The sequence below is a fragment of the Cebidichthys violaceus genome, unplaced genomic scaffold (genome assembly GCF_023349555.1).
Source record: "Cebidichthys violaceus isolate CVI_PGR_0920_01 unplaced genomic scaffold, fCebVio1.0.p SCAF_7, whole genome shotgun sequence".
NCBI lineage: Eukaryota > Metazoa > Chordata > Actinopteri > Perciformes > Stichaeidae > Cebidichthys > Cebidichthys violaceus.
The window spans coordinates 7,308,092-7,325,292 of NW_027176927.1; the positions used below are offsets into that span (position 1 = coordinate 7,308,092).

The following is a 17,201-nucleotide window of genomic DNA, read 5'->3' on the forward strand; positions in this document are numbered from 1 at the left end:
ATAATTTGATCAAGAAAATTACTTAAAGTATTCTTTTTTTTAATTAAAACCCGAGGGATACAAAATCCAAGAGACATCAATGTTAAAATCAAATTTGTGCAGATTAGATCAGTGGTGAGTCTACAAAATGAATTGTCTATTCACTTTTACATAAGCCTACAGTCAAAAGATTCTTTTGTTTTGTAAAATTACACAAAGACATTTTGAACGAAACATATGGTTCATTCCAAAGCAGACACCTCTCATTCAACACCTAATTTACACACTGATTTGATTAAAAACAAATTTAAAACTCAATCCAAAAATATTGATTTAATCCTAATCTCTCACTAGTCCAGTCTACTCAGATGACCGTCACCTCCCGACTCTTCCTCTTGATGCAGTCCAGAGTTAGGCTTCTGGTCCCGCCCTTGCGCGTCCCCTCTCCCAGCTGAGGTGACGGAGGTGGACCAGATATATTTATGGCCTGAGCTGAATGCAGTGACAGACTGGAGGCGTGTAAAGACGCCTCCCTCTGCTTGTGTCTTGTTGGCTCTGAGTGCAGCTCCCGCCCAGATGTTTGCAGTGCTCCCTGATGCTGCTCCCTGGATGTCTGCTCAACAGGATGCGGACTCCTGGTTGGCTGCATGTGTCTGAGGAGCTCCAACAGTTCCCTCTTCTCCAGCTCCGCCTCTGCCAGCTCCTGTCTTCTCAGGCGCTCTGCTCCTAACAACGCTCGCATGTCACACATCACACAGGACAGCTGACCCTGCACAGAGGACACAGGATCACTGAACATGCATCAACACGGTTCACAGCAACTGTCTAACTGAGGTTAGGTCCTAAAAGTAGTTCCTCTTTAGAAAAATTTACCGAAAGATAAGTACGACTGTAAACTGTTTGAGACCGACAGTAAAAGCATTTCCACTTTAAAGTTTTAAATTATTAGTCTATAAAAGTATATGTAAATATATATAATATATATATGTGTATTTATATATATATATATATATATATATATATGTGTATTTATATATATATATATATGTGTATTTATATATATATGTGTATTTATATATATATATATGTATTTATATATATATATATGTATTTATATATATATATGTATATATATGTATTTATATATATGTATATGTATGTATATATATGTATTTATATATATATATATATATATATATATATATATATAAAATGGTAACATTTCCCAGAAAACTGCCAATGAAGATTATGTCATATGATGAAGTCATTCAACGTTTTTGTTTCTTTTTTAACATTTACATTACGTACTAAAGCTAACAACTACAGTTATTTGTCCTCATACATAATGAGGTTATCTTATGTTTTACATGCTAAATCAAGTTCTGCAAAGAAGTACCTTGCCAATAGATGGAGTCAAGAAAGAAAGCACATATTTCTGTTTTTTAAATGTATTACAAAAGATGTATTTATATATTACTGTACTCACGACTAAGTGTGCCACTTCCTTAAATGTTTTACTTCAGCCCTGTTGTCACTTTAAAATTGGAGGAGTTTAAACACATGAGAAGGACTGACTGCTCACCTTGAGCTCCTCCACATCATTCTTCAGCTGCGACTCTTTCTGCACCATGTGTCTCCTCTGAGAGTCCAACCGAGACTCCATCTCTCGTCTCACCTCCTCCACCTTGCACAGCATCTCTGCCCTGCCGTAAATATTCAGTGAGACAAAATTACGAACTAATATAAACTAGAGCAATCATCCATTTTGATCAGGATTTAAGAGAGTGATGACATTTTTCACAACCACACACCTGAGCATCTCCACTTCTGTGCGCAGCTCTGCCACACAGTTATGCTGTGATTGGTCAATGGAGAGGAGGGTGTGGCCACAGCCATTGTGACACTCCCTGCTGCGGAAGTTACATTCGGACAGGTGAGCCTCCAAACCCCGCCTCTCCATCTGCAAAGAACAACCTGATGGGACACAGAGTAAGTGTATCTATCTAGAAATCGCTTTAAATAACAAAGCCACAGTAGTACATATGAGTTGAAACGGTAACATTTCTCAAGTAGAAGTGCAGTCACTTGACTTTGCTATTACTTATACACACATTACTTAGGTCAAATGAATCAACCACGGTCACATCCAATATCGGGTTAAAACAGTATGTTGCTGACGTGCCTGTAGTACATAACACTGCAAAAAGCCACACTGCATGCACACACCCTGTTACTATACCTACCACAATGGTAACATATGTACTCTCCACCTGCCAATGACAGGTCACAGACACATTGTGAGCACAAGAGCACACGCTTGTAAATACATACACACGTTTAAATTGCTCATTAAAGAGTGATGGAAAGTTCACCCTGAATGCACTCTTTGTGAGGTCTTTGGGAGCTGAATAAGTCCCATAGGTGCACTATGAGCCACCTGTTGCTGCCACACACAGGTGTCACGTTACCTTTATACACATCCACAATGATAACTATTTAAGAACCGTACAAACACTACCGATAAACATGACAAATGACACATCTTGTGAGCTTTGTTTCATACCTGTGTTAGAGCAGGAGATGAAGGCAAACTCACACTCATCCTCGTGTGTGTGCAGGCTTTCCAGGGAGCAGACCACCTCACAACCCTGCCCTGCATTCACACAACGTATCTGCAGGCGGTTCAGGTCATTACGCATGTACCTGTCATTAAAAAAACAGCATCAAAGAAATGAGAGTTGGGCACAGAGAGCAGTAGACATGTGTGACCCCACTGGATAGTTGTGAAAACTTTAGAATAAATGAAGAGGTCATAAAAGACATATGCAGAGACAGACCTGTACAGTGGTTTGAGACTGCCCACGTCCAGTGGAAGTCTGTCCTCAGGACAGGAGTGGTGATGGACCAGCCAGCTGCTGATGCATGCGCTGCAGTAGGCATGTTCGCAGGGCGCCTGGAGGGGGCGCTCCAACACGTCTCGACACACACAGCACAGAAGACCCTCATTCACATAGCCCACAAACCGCTCCAGATCATAGCCCATCCTACAACCACACAGACAGATTATACAAACATGAGAACCACATAGCGTTGTCTCATTTGTTTCTTCTTTTTTTTTGGATTATTGTCTTTAACAATTATACTCCCTCCTACCTGACAAAATAACTTCATCCACCTGTTTCTTCTTCTTCCTTTCTGTTGATTTCCACTTCACTTGTTCCCCCACAGGTGAGCTTCCATCTTACCTCTGAACTACTACTATGGTCTTTCCTTCCTCATCCTCTCTCTTGACTTGTTGCCCCATCAAGGTAAGGGTCTCCTTTCCCTGAAAGCCCTCCCCTACCTTTGGGAGTGCGTCTCCATGGAGAGGTATCCCAGACAACCGCGGTTCAGGTTCAGAGGAGGCAGCTGTCAGACGAGATCAGATCAAAGAGGCAGAATTACAGGAGAACCCCAAGACACACCCAAAAAAACAGATACATTCTGCAGTGGTGTGTTTTCTTCACTGCCTCAGCGATAAAGCTAAAGATTGTGGTGCTTCAGAGATTACCGCTGTCCTTCAACTGTTTCTGTCTCTGTTAATGACCCACCCTATCCTAGGTTTCTCTCTCGCTCTCTGGATGTGGGATTAACATGGATTACACTCTCTCTCTCTCCCTGATTGGATTACAGAATGTCAGATGACACTATACTGTCAGACCACAAAAATCATAGAGCAATCTAAACAACTGGACCCATCGCAGTCCGGTTGTTTTCTATGAACTTCAGTGAACTCAGTTGTGAAAGAAGTATTCAGACCCAACAGCAGTAAATAAATAAAAGAGCACGTGTGTCCGTCCTTGTGTGTGTGTTTGTGTGTGTATGTGAGAGATATACTTTTCAAAAAATATTGTGTATCAAAAGTTAAAGTATCTTGCACCATAGTGTAATAGTGATACAATACATTGTTTAATACTGTTTTGAATGCTCATTATTTTTTAAATATGATATATGTCAAATACGTGTGATGGAGAAAATGTGTATGCATACATTAAAACACTCTAATAAAGTCTCTCATAATAAGCCCCTTCTCACAGCACCCATGTTTACATGTCATTGCAGAGTAAACACAGGTGTAATTAATAACATTAATTATGGCCCTCTAATGGCTGTGACACAATAAACAGAATGTCTCCATAATTATTATTTTCAACAACACGTGTTTACTCTGTACTTAAGTACAGTACTACTTAAAGTAGTAAAGTGAGGTCACCACAGTAGGGTACTAGGTGTGCCCGATTAATATCTCGGGGGTTGACGGGGTGCGGGAGTTCAATGGGGATGTGAAAGGTAAACTACTACGATGTTAAAATCAAACGCACCCACCCAAACCACGCCCACTGCCGGGTTTCAACCAATCACGTTCTTCAAATCATTCAGCGGGAGAACCCGAGCAGAATTAAGAGTTAAGGGAAGAAGAATACAACACGAATTGTTTTTGGGGGAGATTTCAGTGACATTTTGTGACCCTAAATGTTCTTGTCAAGCTTTTAGTTCACCCGGGTATGTATGACACGTTATCAAACATGACATCTCAGCCGTGTCAGCGGTGTGTTGACGCTACTGAGTTAGCTAGCAAGCTAACATGAAACACTGATGCAACAAGTTAATGTAGCTAACTGCTAGAGCTTAACGTGTAACTGGTCCTTTCCTTGTCTTAACAGCGACAAAACATGCACTGAATATGTTGATAACATGTTCATTTAACGTTACGTGTCCATCACATGGTGTCTTCATATAACCTTACCTAACAAAGTCACTTCATGAATGTGGGGAGGTTGTATTGGAGCTGTATTTGTGAGGTAAGACATATATTGTATGTTTTCATGAATTTATATGATTTATTTATCGTCTATCAAAGCTTTAATAAATTAGTTTTTCATGAAATAGTATTAAGTATTATACGGCCTGTGTATACACTAGTAGAGGTCGTGACTTCCTGTTGTGGACACAACACTGAACTACTAAAGAAGACTTTGAGTTAGGTGGGGATGAACCATGAAGACAGTGAAACCCATCTCACTCACATATTTGCTTTGAGAGATCCATGGGGGTTTCTGAATAGGACCTAATTAGTTTCCAGTATTAATGATTGTGTTTATTAATGTATTTCTGTCTTTAGGATATAGATTACTGAGGGCTGCCAGGAGCAAAATGCGACGCTCAGGAGCTCCGAGCCAGCTCTTGGGTAATGCTGTGAAAAAGCCCCGGTTTGTGCCCCCTGGAGCATCTGCTTCCTGGCTCGTGGCTGAATCCCAGCCCCTTACCCCTAAACTTGGTTTAGGCAATGCACTGGAAAAGGTAAATTATTCACAACATTTAAGGCTCTGAGTACCCACAAAAACACCGGTGTTGGTGTACCTACACTAGGATCCCTCAGTAGTCTTTTTGGTTCCCTTCATCTTTGTTCATTATATCCAGCGTTGTTTCAAACCTCCTCAGGTTATGAGTCGTCTTTTCTCTTCTACTCATCTTGCAGGTCCAGAGGAGTCTAGCAGCACCAGCTCAGAGTAAAACAGTGTGTGATGTTCAGCTCAAAGCTGCCCAGCCTGCTCCAGCCTTGTCGAGGGCTCTGGCTCGTGTTCTCAGTGCAGCGGAAAGTAAGGAAAATGAGGCTGAGTCAGAACATCCCGACAATGGCTCAGAACAGCACACCGAAGACTACAGACTTGCAGGTAAGACACAAACGTGTGTAGCTGGGACGATACCTGGTATGGGCAAGAAAAGTTATGTGGAGATAGTGCAACAAAACCACTTTGGTATAGTTACAGGATACAAAAAACATTAGTTTTAATTAGTGACGTTGGAACCAAACAAATCTTTTTCAGGCAAATATCCACCAGAAGTGATGTAGAAATGTATGACAAAATGACCCATAGCATAATTACTTCAGCAGTGTTTCTTTGGTTTATTCATATCTTCTATTTCTGTATATATATTTATATATAAATAAATATATATATATATATATTTATTTATTTATTTATTTATTCATACATGTTTTATTACTGCTTTTAGGGTATTTACAATGAATGTGTACTTAAAATGCTCAAAAAATACCTAAATATATATAATATCACACAAGTTAATTAAAACATTTGACTGACTCTTTTCTCTGTGATATTTATAAGTGGCAAGTCTTAATTCTATAAACAATGTCATATTATAAGATTTTTTTGCTGATATACTTTATTCCTCATGTAGTTGGTCGAGGATATAGTAATAACTTTGATTTAGACCTATTGATCAGGCCCCCAATATAGTTCTTGAAGTACTTAAATGCACTTTGTAGTACTTACTTAATTATTACATGCGTTAGCTGACATAGTCCGCTATAATAAAGACTTTATAAATGGTCTGTCTGGAAAGCTGCAAATCACTGCACTCCATGTTGAGTAACAGATTCAGAGATATGCCAATTGGCCTCACAAGTGGTCTGCATGTGCATTAGCTTGCACTAGTTTATTCAGTCCACTGATGGACAACCATGTAAAAATTGCAAAATGTGCACATGCAGCTAGACTTCTTGGTTTTTGATTCAGAAGCCTTTTTTTAGAGGCAGGATCTGCACAATCACTGTAAGCTTAAACACAAAACCCCTCCCCACAAGCTCTCTCCGTTTGTTTTCATTCAGAAATCCATTGTTAAAGCGTCACCTACATTTCAACAACAACAGAATCGATGCTTTCTATTTGATTTGACTACACAATTATGAACCGGTGTGCAAGCAATTTGGCGAGGTTGCTCTCCAGTTTAATGTCCCTCGTGTCTCTTGGATGGCACTTTTTAATTTTATTCAAACCATAATAAACCGTGTGACGCCGCCTTAATAATTGCGCGCTCTCTTATTCTGCAGCAGCCGACTGTCCCGTCTCTGTGGCTAATAATACGACACACCGGCGATGGACGTTAAACCAGGCGGGCTGAGGCTGAGTGACAGCAGGTCCAGCATTATGCAAATGAGCGGGGTAGTGCCGCGGCACATTAGGACTGTGCTCAGGATCAGTGAGCCACCGCTCGCGCTCCTCTTCTCGAGAGCAACTAGTGCCGCTGTTTATACGCCCTAAACACACGCGGCTCACTCTGCGTTTGCCTGGTTCGATTTCCACACGCGCCCCGCACACGCGTGTCATCGTGTGGACCCGCATGTCTGGTTTATTTTATGCACAAAAGGTATAAACTGCCTCTGCTTTCGCGGGTACGCGCAGCGCGCTCACAAACCCCTCCCCCCACTCGGTTAGTTAAGCCAGCGCTATATCAAAGCGTCACTTCACTCCAGGAAAATAGACCCCTGACCCTAATAACCTGTTACACATTGTTTAAAAACTGTTTTCCCCATTTGTGTAGAGCACAGTGCCGCTGTTGCCGTCTTTGTGTTATAATGTAGAGGCAGTGTGTGGCTGTGCTCTGTGCTGTGCTTGGTTTGGGGTTTAGAGAGACCGAGCTGTAAGTAGGTCGGGCTGGGCTTAAGCGGCTTAGCTACGTCAGCCTAAGCTGGGAGGAATTCATCCAAAGCCCTCCGCGGTAGGCGGGGGCCTAAACGAGGCTGGCCTAGTTAAGCCTGATTCTTATTGTGTGCAGCACAGCCTGTTTTTGTTGTGCAACGTGGCTGAGGGAGAACCAAGGAATGGTGTATGAATCCATGCACATGTTAGACATAGTTTATGTTTGATTTAGAAGAAGAAAAGAAGGAAAATGGGAAATGTATGGGAGTAAGACCGGTGTTGGCTTCATCACCGTGGACCAAGAGAAGCCAGCAGCAGGGACCAAAAAAAAAGACAGGTGGGAAGAGTGAGGAGCCTTAGTATTGAGTGTGGCTGCTGAACAGCCATAGGCCTGACTCGATCTGTGTGAGCCCGCTATGCTATAAGATGGCATCCAGCTCTGTGTTCCTGTCCAGTATGGTGGGTAAAGCTCGCTCCTCCAACTTCACCCTCTCTGAGAAGCTGGACCTGTTGAAGCTGGTCCGTCCTCACATCCGCATCCTGGAGGAGCACACCAACAAGCACGCGGTCATCGTGGACAAGAACAAGTGCTGGGACACCGTGGCCGAGCAATACAACGCCTTGGGAGGGGACCGACCCCATCGCACCGCTCAGGGCCTCAGGACCCTCTACAAGAGGCTGAAGGAGTCGGCCAAACAGGAAGTGATGCAGCGGAGACACGCCCAGCCAGAGTACAGAGCGAGCATCTCTGAGCCAACCAGGAGAATCATGGAGATGATCCCTCACCTGTTTCACCACGTGCCCATCCATGAAAAGGACCAGGCACTTCGCAGGTACAGTGTGATATGCACCTACGAGCACAGGCACACATTTTAATACAGACCTGAAGGGATAACGCGACAGTTAGGGAAGAGTTTAAAGAGCACATACTGTACATCATTAACAGTATGTAGTCACGATACTGATTCAACAATTGGAGGAGGAGGAGGAGGAGGAGGAGGAGGAGGAGGAGGAGGAGGAGGAGGAGGGACTGAACTCAAGGCTTCAAAGCCCGATTAGATTACACTCATATCATCAGGCTAAAAAGGAAAATACAGTTTGTCCTGCTGTTTTTTTCCAGGCGACGAACTCTTCAGTAGTTTGTTCTTTTGTTCAGGTACATTCACATGGAAAATACTCAACTCTTGTTTTCATGTTGACTAATCTGCCAATTTAGTTTTGGGTGAATTATAGTGTAATACAGATCAACAATTGGACCCCAAAGTAATGTTTAGAACCTGGTTCATGTTCTTAGTGCTAAAAAAATTAAGGAAAATGAGGCCAAGACAGATTATATTTATTAGTTCGGGAGAGTACATAGACGACAACAAAGCCTTTTAAGTGTAAGTTGTTTATAAAAAAAGAAATATAAATACCTAAGAATCCACATCTCAAATAATTTCATTATTCAGAATTTTATAAATCAGCAAGGAAATATTATCTTTGAGGCTGTAACCAGCATAGGTTTTTTCTTTTTACTTTGGTGAATCATTTAATTTCTTCTTGTCTACTCTTGGTCACCTTTTGATTGATTACTTTAGTGTGCGTTATCACAAACAGATGTCTGCACACAGACACATGAACAAATAATAAAGAAAGAATAAACTAAAATGTTTAAGCGCTCCAGTCTAACTTATGTTTTATCCTTCATTCCATTTTTAGATTAATATACAGCAAGCACAACTCTCCCGTGGAACATCCTGGCAGCAGCTCCTCTCTGGCTGGACTCCAGGATTACTCAGCAGCTGTCTCAAGTATCCCCCATGAGGTGGTGGAGCTGGACCCCGAAGAGGATGTTAAACCACCGCCAGACCTCCCCATCCTCTCCGCACACACAGAACCAGGGCTGGATGGTGTCCAGGAGCGGGAGGAGGAGGAGGAGGAGGAGCAGCAGGAGGACTTGGGCAGCGTTCAGGATTTTGAAGCATCACTGTCTCCCGTCCCCTCCTCCGTAAACATCGCCCTCTCCGCCTCGCCACTGCCGCTAGGCCACGACCTCTACCCTAACGACATCTACCCTCACCACGAGCCCGACAGGTTTCGCCCTCTGCACCTCGCCAAAGAGGAGCACGAGATGGTGTTGGCCAATCACAGGAAGGTCGCCATGTACCTGGAGGAGAAGAGGGAGGGGCTGAAGAGGAAACAGGACCTGGAGGAGGAACTGCTGAGAGCCAAGATCAAAGTGGAGAAACTGAAGGCTGCTCGCCTGAGAAACGGACTGCCAATCCCTCTATGAAGAGCACGGACGCTCACGTCTGTGTCCAGCGTCAGACAGGGAGAGGCTCTGAGGAGATTAAAGTGTGGAGGAGAAGCTGAGGAGCAATCGCACATCAGTTTCATATTTGACAACTTGAATTTATTTTGGAAACATAGTGCCTCGTACAGACACTGAAAGCCTATTTGCATATTGCAGGATAAGGCGCTGTGTTGCCATCAGTCTGTGTTTATACCTGTTTGTGTTATAAATGTATCATTATCACTCGTATTGACAGAACTGACTTTGTAAATGCTCACATTACAAACACTGTGACTGGCCAAAATAGATTAACTAAATGTGAACGTCCAGCTATTTGGAAGGGAATGTTAGTAGTGATGAATGGCTTGTACCATGATGGTGCTTCTCCTGCTTAGATGTACCACCAATATACATCTATGGGCATTTTATTATAGTGTTGATCATCTTTCAGCATTTACTGTAATGATATACTGGAGTGTGAGAGTCTGTCCAGATCACATCAGGGGGATTATTAGAGCTCTTTTAATTCTTTGTAAAAATCAAATAAAATTCAGTAAAAATCAAATGTGATAAACTATAAAAAGCATTTCCTCTTAACATTTATAGGGAACCAAACTAGGGCACTTAATCAAAGTTCTGTATGTAAGAAATGTAAAAGAAGCGCTCCAATCAAACGGTTACACTTTTATTATTTAGAACTGAGAAATATTCCGGTTCCCGGGATTGAAGCACAAGTCAAACTGTCGAAGGCCTTAATCACAAGATGCTCATGATTACAAATCCTGTTGTTAAAGTCTGAATTCACTCTGGTTACTGGGAGATGTGGACTTGGTTTTTTGCGATGTTATTGTTATTTAATGTGTGTGACTACAACATTGATTGTATTTCAACGTTTGTATACGTGTGTATGTTTCTTTTACACTTTGTCTGTTAACTTTTTTTCTATTAAAAAAAAATTGTATTTGCTATTTTTTAATTTGCTGGTTTTTGTGTATTCGATGTGAAACAGCCATCCACTCATGAATTCAGCCTCTCTGGGGAAGATGGATTTTCTTTTTTCTTAAGTTCCTGGTATTTGTGTTGGCTCGGTGTAGCAGTGACCTCTGCTGGAGAGCTACGTATTTTATATTTTTGGTTTTTCACTATGTTGTATGCCTTTGTGTTACAGGAGTAGATGGATACCCTCCGTTGACTGCAGGCTCAGACTCGGGCTGCAGTCAGGACGGAGTGCGCTACTTCAGTGTGATGTGGTGTAAAGCCAGTAAGAAGAAACACAAGCGCTGGGAGGGTGACGCGGTCCTGGTTACAAGAGGACGCACAGCCACACTGAAGGATATGGAGGGAAAGGACATTGGAAAGGGTGAGACGGAGACACCAGAATTTAATTTAAGTTTTTATTTTGTCATATTTTAGTCTGGTGGGAGAAGGAGCAGTGTGACTGCAGCCCATGTTGCATGTGACAGTTAAGGACATCATAAACTCACTTTAAATTATAATATAATACCAAGTCTTCTGGTAGGGAAGAAGTATCAAAGTATTAAGGTTGTGAACACTAACGCATTAAGACCTTTCGAGTAGATATGGCAAACATTTCAAACTCATTGAGATCACTTCTCCCAATATACATCATCACGGAGTTCATTGGTAATGCTTGTGCATGTTTTGTTTTAGGAAGTGGCTACAAGGTGTCCGAGCTGGCCTCCCTGTCCGAGGGAGAGACCTTGATGATCGGAGGGAAGGAGGTGGAGGTGATGGGGGTCATATCTGCTGAGGACTTTGCCCGGGGCCGTTGCTTCCAAGAGGTCCAGGTAGAGAAAGAGGAGCTGCACACGTCGGCGGCTCCACCTCCCTCTCGTAGCTTGGTGTCCAAACGTTTCTGCTCCCCAACACTTTTGGGGAGAGCAGATCATCCTGGATCCAAACTGGAGGAGGAACAGAACTGCAGACCTCGCCATGACCCACTGGCTCCAGGTATGTAGACCAATAACACAAATTCTCATATTTTTGACATCTTTTGGTTATTTACAGACTCCACTCAGGCTCTTTGGATCTTTTACAGGTGCCCTGGTGATGCCTCGTCCCTCTGCCAATCACCAGTGGTCCAACAACAAGTCTGGGCTTCCCGTGGTCGATGTTGTTGTTGACCCGTTCCTGACTAATCATCTGCGACCGCACCAGAGAGATGGCCTTCTCTTTCTCTACGAGTGCGTCATGGGCATGAGGTAATTGCGCCTGTTCCCCTAACATCTTGTCACATGCTCTTTAAAGCCATCACAGCCATTGTTAGGATTCCTAATGAATAATTTTGATGTGTTTCACTGTGTGTGTGTGTGTGTGTGTGTGTGTGTGTGTGTGTGTGTGTGTGTGTGTGTGTGTGTGTGTGTGTGTGTGTGTGTGTGTGTGTGTGTGTGCGTGCGCGTGCGCGTGCGCGCTTCAGAGCTGTTGGTCGCTATGGGGCTATCCTGGCTGACGAGATGGGTCTGGGGAAGACCCTCCAGAGTGTGGCGCTGTCCTGGACGCTGCTTAAACAAGGACCGTATGGTGGGAGACCAGTTACCAAGCGTGTCCTCGTGGTCACACCTGGCAGCCTAGTGCACAACTGGGCTGCAGAGTTTAACAAGTGGCTGGGCCGGGAGAGGATCAGCGTCTTCAGTGTGGATCAGGTGTGGAGAGGAGGAGGAATTCTTTCTTTGGGATTTACAAGGAGCTCAAGTAGAAAGATTTGTATTCAATTACAGGTTTCAGGTTCAAATTCTCATGCAGCAAAGCAATTTTATTCATTACATTACTCACAAGCTCATATTTTATATTTAGGAAAATGCAGCACAACATTAACAAAAGAACAAAATAAGTAATAATGAATCTAATTCTTTGTTGACGTGTGTGTAGGACCACAGGATAGAGCACTTCCTGGTCTCCCCTCTGCACAGCGTTCTTGTGATCAGCTATGAAATGCTGCTGCGCTGCCTGGAGCAGGTATTCTCACCTTCTGTCTCGCTGTCAAGTGTGCATGTTATAATAAAAATCCCCATATGTCATCTTTTTGTTAAATTCATTTTCTCATTCTTTTTAGGTTAAGAAAGTGGAGTTTGGTCTTGTGATTTGTGATGAGGGCCACAGATTGAAGAACAGCAGCATCAAAACGTCCTCAGCCCTCAGTAGCCTGAGCTGTAATCGCAGAGTCATACTCACAGGTGCACACTCTTTCTGAAATACCAAGATGCAAAGCGTCTGATAGAAAGAGAGGGGAAGTCTTTAAGGACTCTCTGACTGACAGTAACGTCTTGTACAGGTTTTATACTGAACTGTCTTTGTGTTTTGAAGGCACCCCGGTACAGAATGACCTGCAGGAGTTCTATGCTATCATAGAGTTTGTTAACCCGGGGATCCTCGGCTCGTCCACTGCGTACAGAAAAGTATACGAGGAGCCAATTCTACGCTCCAGACAGCCCTCCAGCTCAGAGGTAATGACACCTCTCTTCCTCTTGCTTCTTTTCTATGTAATAACTTGTACATCAACAACTTTATCTGGCATTACACCTGATTTTGAATCTGTCTCTGCCAACAGGAGGAGAGCGTTTTGGGAGAAGAGCGGGCGGCAGAGCTCTCTCGCCTGACCGGCATGTTCATCCTGAGACGGACACAGGAGATCATCAACCGCTACCTGCCTCCTCGTCTCGACTGGACGTTGTTCTGCGAGGTGTCCCCTCTGCAGCGAGAGCTGTACGCGCATCTTCTCTGCCACCGAGTCTTCAGAGCCTGCCTTCAGGCCTCGACGCAAGCTCACACACACCTGGCCTGCATCACTGCTCTGAAGAAGCTCTGTAACCACCCTGGTCTGCTCTACTCCTCTGCCAAGGTTAAGATCTTTGTTAGGCGTTAATGCATCCAGCCTTTAGATATTGATCTTATTTGATTGCCTTGTGTTGTTGTTTATTGAACTTAGACTGAGCAGTCATGCTGTTGTCAAAGTAGTCTGCGTCTATGTTGGTGTTAAGAGATTTACTACCAGTCCTAACTGAGTACTGTGTTGTGTTTTGCAGAAAAGAGCAGACAGCGGTTCAGTGGAGAACTCTCTATACGAGGGCTTGGTTGAGCTCTTCCCAGAATCCTACTCTTCTGGTGGATTTAACACTGCTGACTCTGGTAAGCTTCTGGTTCTGACGGATTTGCTGACTGCCATCAGACAACTCAGCCCTTCAGACAGGTGGGTGTGGGCGTGTGTGTGTGTGTGTGTGTGTGTGTGTGTGTGTGTGCATTGGCATGTGTATTTTTGTGCATATATACTGATAAAGTATGTGTTGCCCCCGCAGGGTGGTCATAGTGTCCAACTATACTCAGACGCTTGACCTGCTCCAGGACTTGTGTGTACAAGTGGGCTACACCTTCTGCCGACTGGATGGACACACCCCCACCAACCAGAGGCAGCGGCTGGTTGATGGTTTTAACAGTCCCTACTCTCAGAACTTTCTGTTTCTGTTGAGCTCCAAAGCAGGTGGCGTGGGGCTTAATCTGGTGGGTGCTTCTCACCTGGTGCTGTATGATATTGACTGGAACCCTGCTAATGACATTCAGGTAAGACTCGCAGACATGCCTACAATGTTTTATGTCTGTAACAGTGTTTTCTTTGCTTCCACACCGGTCTGTTTTGGGTCAAACGGACTCTGGTGCATTTGTGCGTGAGGTTCGATTGGTTTAGGTTGGTGTGAAAGCAATCATTGGAATTTAGGTGTGGACTTAACTGGTGTATTGAGACTGTCTGGGTCCACTTCTGAGCGAGATCTAGTGGTTTGTTTGTCACAGATTTTATGATGGCAGATATAAGAGTTTACCATGAATTCTAAAGCTAAACTACTACTAAATCAGCTGCTATTAATTAAGTAATTTAAGTCAATTGAGAACCAATTCTCATTTACAAGGACGACCTGGCCAGGCAGTGGCGACAGAAGTCAATACAAGACAAAAAAAAAAAATTAAAGGTTTAGTTGCAGTCTCGACAAATACTGCTAATAATAAGTGATTTTTTTTAACGGACTCTTTTTTTAAATTTAATTTAGTTAATAATAAAAAAACATAAAACATACACCTAAAGAGCTCCGTAACTTGCTCTCTTCACGAAAATTGTATTACTACTTTGGTCCAACCACCACACAGGATGACGTCACCAAAACTGAAATTAATCAGCATACGTGACTTCATGCTTACAGCTCTGGGTTTGTAAAAAAATAAATTAAAAAAACTATCTTTTTCTTTTTCCTTCATGTTGACCTAATGAACTGACCCAGGGTGTAAAATCCCCCCAGACTTCATCACACTTGTATACAAACATAACCACCAGATGGTGTGGTGCACATTTGTGTAATTCTCTCCTGCAACCTTCCGCCTTTGTGCTCTGTGCAGGCCATGGCTCGAGTGTGGAGAGATGGACAGAAGAAGACGGTGCACATCTACCGTCTCCTCTCTGCAGGTCTGAAAACACAAACGCACGCAATGAGCGAGAATAACGAACAAATCCTGAACCCGTCTGATGTGAATCTTTCTCTCTGGGTGTGTGTGTTACTTCCTCGCAGGCACCATTGAGGAGCGAATCTTCCAGAGACAGGTGTCCAAACAAGGGCTCTCTGGGACGGTGGTTGACCTGGGCAAAAGGGCGGAGCACACCAGCTTCTCCACCAGTGAGCTGCGGGATCTCTTCAGCCTGACTGACACGCTCTCTCTAACACATGACCTGCTGAACTGCAGCTGTAGCATGGACGGCTCAGTCCAGCGTAAGCACATGGGTGACGCGCTTCACACGCTGACACCAGTTTTTGACTATTTGAGTATTTCAACTCGCTTTTATTTCTCTTCATCCTCAGCTGACTTAGAGGAAGAGGAGCAGGCTTCTGATAGGCCGTGCCAGCTCGGCCGTCAAGGTGACCGTGGAGGGGCTCAGCAGAAGCATCTCAGCATGTCGGAGCTGATGCAGTGGAGGCATTTCTCTGGTGACACACACACCTTCTCAGACCCTTACCTTGACCACGCACGAAACCACATCACCTTCGCCTTCCAGACCACCATCTCTCACACAGCGTTGTAAACAGCCACACACTAGATTACACTCTAGATGTAGATGAATCACTCTCTCACACACACACACACACACACACACACACACACACACACACACACACACGTACTACTGCTATATGTGTATGTTCAAGCTCTCTGGGCTTTGTCAGCAGCCTGGCTACAGCATAAAGCTAAACTCTCAACAGTGCCAACAACAGCAATATGTTTTGTTTGTGAGATCCTGTGTCTTATCCTCTGCGTTTTCTTTATTTATTCAAAGACATTTACTATAAAACTTCATTAAATAAATGGAATTCAAAAGGAATATGTGTAATAAACTGGCTTTTAATGATTTGAACCTTTTTTTTATTGAATGAAGAATTCTATCCTTGGGAAAGCAGTGCATTTTAGATGCATGTATGATTGAGGCAGCTTGGACATGTTTGTATGTTGTATATCCTTATACTGTAGAAAAACATGCAAGAGTTACTCCTGTATCCATCTCGGGTAATATTTACTGTGTGAATTAGAGGATTTATATTCTTCCGAGATCAGTTTAGGTGTAAGACCCTGGGTGTGATGCAGAGTTTATGGACAACCATCCATAAAAAACAATCTAGTTTTGTCGCAGTGAGTTTTAAGCCTGATTTTTGGGCTATAATGTCACAGTTGATCTGACATAGTCACCACAGTCTGATCCGTTCAGTCTGTTATTTTGGATAACCCCGGTCTGTTCATGCTCTTCAACACAAAGCTGCTGCGTGGGAGTTATGTAGCTGCGTGTGAGCCCTGAATTCACATATGATTTGTGCCCGGGTCTGTCAGATTGACTGAGCGTCAGTACAATGCGTATTTACATACTGTGAACATTGTAATTATTTATTGGGTCCTCACCACTGCGTGATTGTTAAGCAACTTAGTTATGTAATAGATGGGTCTCTGGGATGTTCAGCTTTTCCTTTATGCATATGACAGTTGTAGCTTTGTGTGTGTGGCTGTTTCTCTGTGGACACAGTGTGACTTTAAACTGTTAGTGCCAGTCCAATGCCAGAATGCAAAGTTTACATATTTATTATATATATTTATCATGTATAGTCTGTGAAGTCTTGTGCAGGCCTCTTGAAGCCCATCAGTTTTGGATAATAAAACAATACTAAGAATCTTCAGTCATGCTAGCAACTAGTTGTTCAGGTATTTCAGTCAGGACCGACCAAAGCACGGACGTCTCTATTGAGCCACTAGCATGGCTAAGAATTGAGCCTCTGAGCTTTGGCAATGTAATCTACTGTTTGTGTTGCAGAGGAATCCCACTCTGTGTTGCAGCACTTTGGTATTGGACACGTGTTGGGCAGACGAGTGCCACTCGGCCAATTGGGGTATTGATCCAAATCACTCCTCCAATAGTCTCAGAG

General features: G+C 43.3%; 3 protein-coding genes across 4 annotated transcripts; 2 read left to right on the forward strand and 1 right to left on the reverse strand.

The window, feature by feature from the left end:
* Window positions 1-343: 343 nt before the first annotated feature.
* On the reverse strand, window positions 344-3,022 carry rnf41l (ring finger protein 41, like). Its single transcript, XM_068735123.1, has 5 exons — window positions 2,817-3,022; window positions 2,543-2,682; window positions 1,791-1,953; window positions 1,562-1,682; window positions 344-748 (listed from the first exon to the last, which is right to left on the reverse strand). The coding sequence occupies exons 1-5, from the start codon at window positions 3,020-3,022 to the stop codon at window positions 344-346; spliced, it is 1,035 nt and encodes a 344-aa protein (XP_068591224.1).
* A 1,402-nt stretch (window positions 3,023-4,424) lies between these two features.
* On the forward strand, window positions 4,425-16,122 carry rad54b (RAD54 homolog B). 2 transcript variants are annotated; one of them, XM_068736221.1, is made up of 17 exons: window positions 4,425-4,521; window positions 4,683-4,820; window positions 5,141-5,319; window positions 5,498-5,693; window positions 10,907-11,098; window positions 11,410-11,709; window positions 11,798-11,960; window positions 12,176-12,401; window positions 12,628-12,714; window positions 12,812-12,932; window positions 13,063-13,202; window positions 13,307-13,597; window positions 13,782-13,945; window positions 14,052-14,313; window positions 15,139-15,205; window positions 15,309-15,506; window positions 15,597-16,122. In XM_068736221.1, exons 3-17 carry the CDS (start codon window positions 5,173-5,175, stop codon window positions 15,815-15,817), a joined length of 2,775 nt encoding a protein of 924 aa, XP_068592322.1. In that variant the 5' UTR covers window positions 4,425-4,521; window positions 4,683-4,820; window positions 5,141-5,172; the 3' UTR covers window positions 15,818-16,122. The 2 variants fall into 2 exon arrangements, with proteins under 2 accessions (XP_068592322.1, XP_068592321.1); XM_068736220.1 differs by lacking the exon at window positions 4,683-4,820.
* LOC137891552 (fibrinogen silencer-binding protein) lies at window positions 7,478-10,598 on the forward strand. The gene is made up of 2 exons (XM_068736222.1): window positions 7,478-8,296; window positions 9,165-10,598. The coding sequence occupies exons 1-2, from the start codon at window positions 7,890-7,892 to the stop codon at window positions 9,736-9,738; spliced, it is 981 nt and encodes a 326-aa protein (XP_068592323.1). The 5' UTR covers window positions 7,478-7,889; the 3' UTR covers window positions 9,739-10,598.
* Window positions 16,123-17,201: the final 1,079 nt, after the last annotated feature.